This window comes from Columba livia, chromosome 1 (genome assembly GCF_036013475.1).
Source record: "Columba livia isolate bColLiv1 breed racing homer chromosome 1, bColLiv1.pat.W.v2, whole genome shotgun sequence".
NCBI classification, from domain to species: Eukaryota; Metazoa; Chordata; class Aves; order Columbiformes; family Columbidae; genus Columba; species Columba livia.
The window spans coordinates 42,291,497-42,301,443 of record NC_088602.1 but is presented as its reverse complement, the minus strand read 5'-3'; the positions used below and the strand labels follow the sequence as shown (position 1 = coordinate 42,301,443).

Sequence of the window (9,947 nt, the reverse complement as noted above, 5' to 3'; positions counted from 1 at the left end):
CAGACCTACATGGGCTGATGATCTCGTAACATCTGATTTGTCCAGCACTAGATGGATGAATCAGGCAGGGGAACCAGGCAAATATGAGACATTGTTTTTCCTCCATTCTGATGTAACCTTGCCTAATGTTTTCCTTCTAAGGTAACTTGAAATCTGTCCCTGCTTTCAGTGAATGACCAGTTGACCTCTAGAGGTCACATCCCACCTAAATCATTATATTATATTTACGTAGTAACGTGATTTAGTCTGCATCCAGAAAAAAGTTCATGTACTGAACCATAGTTCACTTCTTAGCTCCCTCTGACCATAAAGATCTGTGTGACAGATGTCTGTCCAGAATGCTTCCAACATGCAAAGTATCTGAATCAAGAGAAAGGATATGAATCCAAACCTTTAAACTGAAGACAAGATACATCAGAGCTCTAATTGGGAAATCATCTGTACAAGAAAAAAACTCTTAATGTTTCTTCAGGGAAATATGCCTTCCAAATTGTATCAGATTTACCAAACTAGACGTCCACAAGTACACCACTGTGCTCAGCTTTCAAAAACCTCTCTGGCCTTTATATTAAGAGTTTACTATTTGGCAAAAGAAAAGAAATATTAACCTGTTTGTCTCAGGTGCTAACTATACATGACTTTGCTCCACTTCGCCTGCAATATCACTTCTCTTTGAGATTTTGGAGCCATGACCAGATAACTTCCTTTTCTAGAACTTTTGTTTCTACACTAACAAATATTCTGGATTGTATTGCATTTTGTTGGTAACTTGATTTCCTGGGAGAGCAGGAAATATCTTCCAGAGACCTGGACCCAAGGCCAAGTTTCAAATATTCATTTGTGGCAATCTGCTTATGTGTGGGTGCAGCTAGAGCAGACTAGCCAGGTCTACACAGTGAGTTCTTGTCCCTGATTTCCTATGCACACCAGGTAGTCTTAATGTGCTGTTTTTATTCTGGTGTGGTTTTCCAGTTCCAAGATATTGAAATAATATCTTTCCACACCACAAGGGCGGTGTTTTTATCATATGATAGTACAATTTTGGTTTATGGGTACTGGAATGTGACACAAACATGTGTGCAGGTCTGTCCAAGTGTACAAAGCCCACAAGGCTGATGATGGAGGAATGTATAAGATTAAAGAAAAACCCTGGCTCATCTAACCATTGCTTTTAGGAGTAATTGTGCATACCTATAGCCTTGGAAACTGTCTGCTGGAGCTACACAAAGCAGAAATAGAAAAAACTTCCTGGTTCAGGTAGACTGTATTCAAGCTTGCTTCCCAATCTTCTTTGTTTAGTAACACAGACATATTGAATTTCTCTCTCAAAACTCATGTTTAACTGGATCTTCGAAGGAAAAACTGAGGCAAATGATTCATTAACATTCTGAAAATGTTTCATACCAGCTGCTTTCAGAAACATGGTTTTACTGGTTAAGTTTAGATGTAATATTGGAAGTCTGATGCAGTCTTACTTGTATATGACTTTAGTGTTTATTATCAAGATCCATTTTCTATGAATATATTCCAATATTCTATAACAAAAAAAATTGTGTTAATCTAAACTTTGAATACTATAACAAGACACTTATTTTCTGTGGTATTCAACACCTCAATAAAGCAGACATCTGCAGGTATGCATTGTATTGCCAACAGTAATTTATTAGGCTTGAGGGATTCCAGATACCAACACACATGTTTCACCAGTTTCCAACTTCATAGGCTTTTGTACTAAGCCTAACAGACTGCTTTATGGCTCAGGTTATCCATTACTTGCTGCTGATATTCTGTAATGAAGGTGAGGCCATAATATCTGACTAACAACGAAAATTCCTATATTTGTAAACTCTTTACTAATCCTGCTAAATCACCCTAAGCATCTGATTCTTTACTTATACTGCTTTCTTCTTCCTCTTGAAGCATCTTTTGCCATTCATGGAGGACTTTGTGCTCTTCTTGAAGGGCTTCCTCCTGACTTTGTAGGGCCTTTTTCTCATCTTGAAGGGCCTTGTTCTCCTCTTGAAGGGCAAGTTTCTCTTCATGGAGGGCATGTTTTTCCTCATGAAGAGCTTTCTCCTCTTCCTGAATGGCTTTGTCATCTTTTTGAAGAGCTTTAAGCTGCTCCTTGAAGGCCTTGTTTTCCTCCCATAAAGCTAAAATCTCTTGCTGAAGAGCTTTTTCCTCCATCGCAAATGCTCTTTCTTGTGTTTTGAGAGCCTTAATCTCTTCTCTGAGGGCTTTATTTTGTTGTTGGAGGGCCTTTTGCTGTTTCTCAAGGTGCTTTGTTTCCTCCTCTGGAGAGTCCCTATGCTTCCTTTGAAGGACTTTATTTTGTTCCCAAAGGACTTTGTTCTCTCTTTGGATACTTTCATTCTCCTTATAATAGGCTTTGTTCTCCATACGAAAAGCTCTGTTCTTTTGCTGAAGGTTTTGATTCTCTTCTCGAAGAGACTGATTCTCCTTCCAAAGTGCTTGGCTAAATCGTGTCGTGCGAGGGGAGATGGCAGATGCAGGCAGCAGCGACAAATTGCTGGTGTCCCTTGAGGGATCTTTTTTCTTTAAGCTAGCCATTTTGTCACTTAGCTGCAGCACTTGGGGGCTGTGTTGTGGTCTAGCTGGGTGATTCCATCTTCCATATTCAGTAGTAATGGAAATCAAAATAGAGGTTAAGGGCCCATAAGACTCTACTCAGAATAACATATAAATAAGTAAATAAATAAATGTAACACTAAATGTGAAATAAAAATAATAGTAAAAGAATTTGACAAGCATTGTATATTTTTGTGTGTGCTGAAATACATACAGCACATTAAATTTCACAAGACTGAGTTAATTATAATGAAGAAAAAAGGGATATTTCCTTTTAGAGTCTTAAAACTTTGACAGTCTTTCTCATGGACATATGCATTCATGGAGAAATACAGATGATTAACATATATCTTTAGGTGTAAATTTCTTTGCTTTTCTTTTTTACTTTTTTTTTTTTTTTCAATCGTGTCATTAAGTATTTATTTTTCTAGAACTGTCACCTTTGTCACCTTACTTACACTTGAATTTGCTGTTAATGCTGTTTCTATTACAACTATCTTGATCTAGGTCAGGGACAACCTTGAATTTGAGCTTACCTTATCTTTCAGATAAATAAATACCAATAAAATGTACATATAAAGGGACAAAAATTATCTATAACCCCCTAAGAGATAGAGCTGATGAGCTCCTCTCTTCAGACTCAATTCTATAACTGAGATAAGGGGCAATTAAACACTTTTTGTTGTTGTTTATTCCTTATTCTATCCTTCTGGGAGAATGTTACATTGTCCAGATTGGAGTAAAAGTACAGGCTAAGCAGTATGTTTAGGAGCCTAATTTCTATACACAGGACAACACTGTAATATCAGGCATGTTTTGGATATATGCTTGGTGTTTTCTAGGAAACTCTAAAAAATTAGTCACTGTGTCACTTTACTATCTAATTCATACATACAGTAAAATACATATACATATGTATATATATATATATATATATATATAATGAAGAAACTACCAGATGTTCAGAGAAACTACATTATATCTGTGGAGCATCCAGTAGGAAATGGTTGAGAGAGTTGGCATTCAGCATGGAGAAGAGAGGCTTTGCGGATAACTTATTGCAGCCTTTCAATATTAAAAGGAGCCTATAAGAAAGATAGGGACAGACTTTTTAGCAGATCCTGTTGTGACAGGACAAGGGGTAGTGGTTTTAAACTAAAAGAGGAAAGGTTCAGGCTAGATATGAGGAAGAAACTTTTTACAATGAGGGTGGTAAAACACAGTAACAGGTTGCCCAGAGACATGGTAGATGCCTCTACCCCTGGAACATTCAAGGCCAGGCTGGATGGAGCTCTGAGCCACCTGATCTAATTGAAGATGTCCCTGCTTATTGTAGAGGGTTTGGACTAGATGACCTTAGCAGGTCCTTTCCAACCCCAAATATTCTATGAAAATTATGATAAATTAAGGAAATCACACAGTACTTACCGTTGTGTTATCCCTGAATCAGTCTGCCACCTGGCAGCTCACGGCAGAGCTGTCTGGTGACACTGTCTTCAATGATGTCATTTTAGAATGCATAGCATCAGTGATCCAACAATGAATGGCACTGGTGAGCATAAATGTTGTGACCATCTGAAGGTAAGCATAAGTATTTGTAGGGTATAAGTATTTGTACTTCTCAATATTTTTTTCATGTTTCTTCATATACTATGTTAATTCAAAATATTATTATCTAGCTGGCTGAATGGTTCTTGCCACTGGTGTTGATGGATGCCATTAAACACGTTCATATATAGACTCTGAAAGTGAGCTTTTATTCCTAGCTATGCAGCATAAATTTGGGACAGCTGTAGTTGGAGTTATTTCTAAATTATGGAAATTCCATAAATGAAACTATATAGGGTCTCTATGTTACGAAAACAAGACTCGGATTAGTATTTGGCATTACAAATGTTTGAGTAAATGTACATGGAAAGTGAGAATTATATAATAAAAGAGTCTGATGGCGGGCTGCCTGAAATCTTCATTGCCTCACAGAAAACATTACTTTTTTCCAACTCAAACAAAATCCATGCATTCTATGACAATTATTTTACCTTTTTTGAATTAGAAGATGAGTTACTTAAGACACCTGCATACTTAGATTACATCAGTAACTTGTCCACTCTTTATGAATTTTGGGGGCAGAAAAATACTGTATTCCAACCAAAGTATAAAGTTGTTTTCAATATTTGTTATCGGACTGAAGCAACCAATATGTTTTTTTTTTAGTGATACACTATGCACTCAGGATATTAAAAAAAAAAAAAAAGGAGGTGGATGAGGCACTTTCAAATCCAGTGAGCTTAAAATAAGATTTAATAGTTTTGTTTAAATCACTGCACACATCACATCATCAGTATTTGCTGTCTCTCAGCTCTGTTCTGTATGTTAATTAGGTGGGGGACTGAAATATGGCATGTAAAATGCTCAGTAATCCCAGGAGATGAATACACACAACTCCCACTGAAAATTCTGCAGGATTATCAGCCCTCTGAATCCTTTTCTCCAGGATATTTGATTCCCCTGCCTGCTCATGCAAATTAAATAGGCAAAGCATATGAGTAATGCTGAAATCTGTAGTACTGAACAAGATCAGTTTCTTCGGCTCATATATGTTTTCCAGTCCTTTTCCTCACCTTAGCTCCTCAGGAACAGTTTAAATCTTATTTCTTCCGTGCTTATCACCAGTATAAGTCTGAACATCATAGCTCCATTAATTTTCCCTTAAAAATATCATTATGATTAAGCAAAAACACTTCAGGTAAGTCAGTATCTGTTGTAGGTTTTTTCATGTCAAAATGTAAAGTTTAAAGTAACACAGGTTATTTTTACATATAGGTCATTTCCTTTTATAATTAAGGAATATAAGTAGTAGGAAAGCTGTCAGTTTCAACAAGTGACAAAGAATAAGGCAATATTTCCTTTTCAATACCTCCTGGGTCTTACACCTTGACTTCTCAGAACCCTGTTTAGGAAAGGAAAGGATAATCTGAGCTTGGAAAAGAGACAATTTTATGAAGCCAGTCCATAGTTGGAGTAAAACAATGCAGCTATAATTGCACCAATAATGATTTACTACACTAGAAAGTCTTGATAATATTTATCCATTAATAAAACAAAAGAACTCAAGTATTTAACAGTATTTATCAGAAAATATAGAAACGTAGGCAAGCTTGCAATATTTTTTAAAGTCTTTCTTTTAAAAAATAGGTTAAAATCTTTTCATTAAATGTTTTCCTCAACCAGTCTTGTATGATACCTGTATAATCACACTGCTGTTTGATAATTATGGGAGATTTGAAACATAGCAGAATTCTAAGATTACTCAAATTAATAAAAAAATGAAAACCAGTTTTTGTAATCTTTCAGACATTACATTTTACTATTATAAGTAATTTTTGTAGTGACCACTCTGACTGAAGGCGATGGAAGTATATCCCTGCAATGGAAGGTGCAGATACTGATTTCAAGGGGACAAGGTATGTAAGGCCTAATGTAATAGTGAAAATAATGGCCTAAGAAAACTATTATTTAAATTTACAAGTTCTTAGTTCTGGTTGTTCTGATTAGAACATTAAAAAATATGTTTTTCAAAATAAAAGCTTGGTCTAGAAATTTTACATTACAGTAAAATGCGACAATCCAGACTTTTTTTATGAAACCCACTCTGAGTATATGTATAGTGCAACAGCATACATGGCATCCACAAAAGATGCAAAAAAAAAATACTTGAGTTCCTGCTGTGAACCAGGCAAAATCTCAAATACAAATGAGTTTCAACTAATCCTTTTTGAATGCTGCTACAACCCACATTTAGCTGTACTGCTTTGTGGAAATGAGTAGCACAGCAGGTGTATTCTTAACTTTTCAGGTGACCCTAGCTAATAATTCTGATCAATCTCTGACCACTATCTCAGAATAGCTAAGTGCATAAAAAAGTCAAGTACCTGCAAATAAAAATAACATAGTTCAAAAAAGTAACCTTATAAAACTGGAATCACACACACTTTATAGCCTCTATTACATATGCTAGTTGCTTTTGGACAAACCTAAAAACTCAGACTGGAACCTAAAAATCTAACTAGCATACTTGGCCCATCTGGCGCTTTTACTATTCTGAAAATTTTATGCTGATGTGGCTTCTTTTTCAGGTCATTCAAACTCATGATTTTCTCTCCCAAGTGGATATAAAATGTATGTTGTTGCTTCCAGGAGACTGAAAACCTGGACTAAGACAGATCTTTACTCTACCTGCCAGAGATTAGCAGAGTACCGCAGAGAGCAAAAGTTGATGGTGCTGTACATCTGTGCATTCAACATTTGGTGGCACTAAGCCACTGGTCTCTTTTCTGCATGACCAACTGACTAATTACTGTACTTGGCCTTTTTGAGTCCCTTCAATTAATGCAATGTGCAGTTGCACACAGTGATGGAGTCACCCATACAGAACAGAATCCGGGCCAGAATTAGGCTCTAAGTCCCAGAAGCACCTGTTACAAATACAAAGTGTCCAGATGGTCTGGTCTTTGTGGGAAAGTGTCACGAATTGACTTATCTGTCTTTCTTACTTTTGGTTTAAGGTCATAAACATGATTCTTTTGAAGCAGAAAGACAGTCACGTTTAGGGAAAAAAAAAAGAAAGAAAGAAAGGAACCTTAGGATGAATGTAAAACCCACTCCATTTGTAAATCTTAATAACCCAATGGAGCTTGTTGTTATCACATTCTGGGCAGGCAAATGGGATTAGGCTGTGATTACAATGCAGCCTTCAATATAATTAGACAGATTTATTTAAACACAGCTGTAAACCATAAAAATGTGAACTGTTTAGTGATTGCAAATTCCACAGTTTGTAAATTCAAACTTAAGTCTCCAGTCAGCTATTTTGCTTTGTATTTGTTTAGAAACACTAGAAAATACTCCTTTCAGAGTATTTTTTAATGGATGTGAATTATTTGAGTTTACAACAATGAGGAGTGCTCCTGAATGCCAATTAATTTTCTAATAGTGCATTGCTTTATTCATGAGTATTTTAAAAAATCTCTTCCTCATGTCTAGCCTTAATCTCCCCTCTTTCAGTTTAAAACTGTTACCCTTTGTCACATTGTAACAGGCCCTGCTGAAAAACAGGGCCTGTTTGAGATCAGTGATTCCACTGGCAACCAGCATGGATTCTGCATCCTGTGCCTTCTTGGCTTTATGAGATGGAGGAAGAAATACAGAGTTTTATGTCAGATCCTGAAAACAGTTAGGATATCTCAAACAATAATCAGCAATAATGGCAGTCATGGCTTATTAGTAAGACTTTTAATAGAACAAATAATGGACAATATTACCAGCAGTAAAAGCATTGACTGTCAGTTTCATGCATTGCTGAAAGCTCTTTTCCTACTTTATTCCCTCCCTTCCTTCCTTTCTTCCTTTCTTCCTTCCTTCCATCTGTCCGTCCATCTTGCAGCCACTCAGTATGAGAGAGAAAAGAATGAGAGGGGTAAGAGGAAAACAGAGAGTTGAGGGAGAGATGAAGCTGTTTCATTTATAAGGAAAAACTGAGGGAGTAATAAAACATGTCTTCCATCCACCAATCATTTGACTTGTATCTAATATTTATTATTCTACTTAGTGCCTATAAAGGCCTTAAACCCAGACTTCTGTATCCCTACATGTTCACTTAACACAAAAAAAAGGAACATCACAATTAGCTTTCTGAGTTCCTAACTCAAATTTGAACAACAGTAGCAACTGAATTCATGCAGTTCACATTGGAATCATGCCTATTTTTATTATTCATAAGTACTGAGATAACATTGGCTACTATAAAATGTGTAAGAGACATCCAATGTTTTTAAGCCTAAAGTATATAATAACAGCTACAACCAATAATTATGGATTTGGTTTATGTTGTAGTTGATGCATTATTTTCCTTGGATTTTTGGGAAGCTATAATATATGCTGAACAAAATTTCTGTGTTATCAATGGCTCAAGAGACATATGGCACATGAAATATATCTTCTAAGTGAATTGATTCACATGATGTTTTAAAATTTGAACATTTATCATTTTACTGGATTTTGGAAGAATCTTTTCATAGAACCAATATTTGAATTTTAAAATGTTAAAAGAGCATGGAAGTGGCATGAGGAAAGGACACTTTTCATACATCCTGAGGACAGACAATATAAAATTTGCCCCTAATTGTAAAAAGTGATAGGAAATCTAAGCTGCTATTTTTGTTAAACATGTGAAAACACGATACAGGGCAATGTCATTAACATGTCAGAAAGGCTGAGTCATACTTCAGTATGCTTTATCCTTGCTTTATTTATTTAGAAAACTGATGAAATACTGCACACCAAGTGTTCTAAGAACAGTGGATCCACCAGTGAAGGTCTACAGCTGTGGGCCTTTACCTGGGTATTTTCTTCTAAGAGCATTTCTGTGCTTTCACTTGGTTGTACCTGTAGGAAAGCAAAGAAGTGAGAAAGCAAGATGTGTGATTCCAGGCACCCAGGTGATAAAGGAAGATCAATACTAACATGACCATCTGGACGGTCAAATAAATAGTACTAACACAATTAGACCATAGCAAAATATAAAGGACCTTGGACAGATTCTGCTGAAGTACATTTCTCATAGCTGTAAAGAGTGATAGCCCAGACTCATGAGAATGGTGTCTCTGGCTGGATAACTGCCCCCAAGTGCATGGGATGTGTGAATGTCCTTGGGCCTGATCTGTGAATGAGTGGGAACGTAACCGAAACAAACATAACATGAGTGTGGTGTGTTTTTAATAACAATTATTGGAAAAAATCTTATGTGGTATCTTAGTCCAGGCCTGTATCTGTAAATCTTATAAATTGTCAGTGGCTAATAAAGTGGGTCTCAGCCTGGCTCAGCTCTCTGCTCTGCCTGGCTCTGCTCTCCTTCCTGAACAAGATCTCTGCCTGCGTGTGCATCTTTGTCTGCGTCCTGGTGTGCGTCGTTCCTCATCGCCACATGTACCTGAGCAGTCAGGTGTGACATTGAGCTGGACTTCAGAGCTACATACGTAGGCAAGTGTGCACCGTAAGGGAAAAATATTGGGCCAGATCCAACAACCTGACAGAGGCTGCTGTGGCTCCATGCTCCAAGGTGCAACCTGTAGCGAGGCCGAGCACATCTTCCTAGCAGACACATGCATACAGAGCACATATGTTCACTACATATGTACGTATTTATATATGGCTGACTGCACAGATCAAGAGACACATTCAGCACTCATACAAACACAGACACCACCCAGGAAACTCATCCTGCTCCCCTCCTTGGTTGAGCAGGATGGTCTGCTATTCAGTATGTATATCTATATATATATATGCACAGTGTGGTTCCC

At 36.9% G+C, this 9,947-nt stretch overlaps 1 protein-coding gene across 1 annotated transcript; it reads right to left on the bottom strand.

Moving 5' to 3' along the window:
- Positions 1-1,633: 1,633 nt before the first annotated feature.
- On the bottom strand, positions 1,634-4,160 carry LOC106145663 (coiled-coil domain-containing protein 70). Its single transcript, XM_013366760.3, has 2 exons — positions 4,018-4,160; positions 1,634-2,629 (listed from the first exon to the last, which is right to left on the bottom strand). Exon 2 carries the CDS (start codon positions 2,569-2,571, stop codon positions 1,873-1,875), a length of 699 nt encoding a protein of 232 aa, XP_013222214.1. The 5' UTR covers positions 2,572-2,629; positions 4,018-4,160; the 3' UTR covers positions 1,634-1,872.
- Between the last annotated feature and the right edge of the window lie 5,787 nt (positions 4,161-9,947).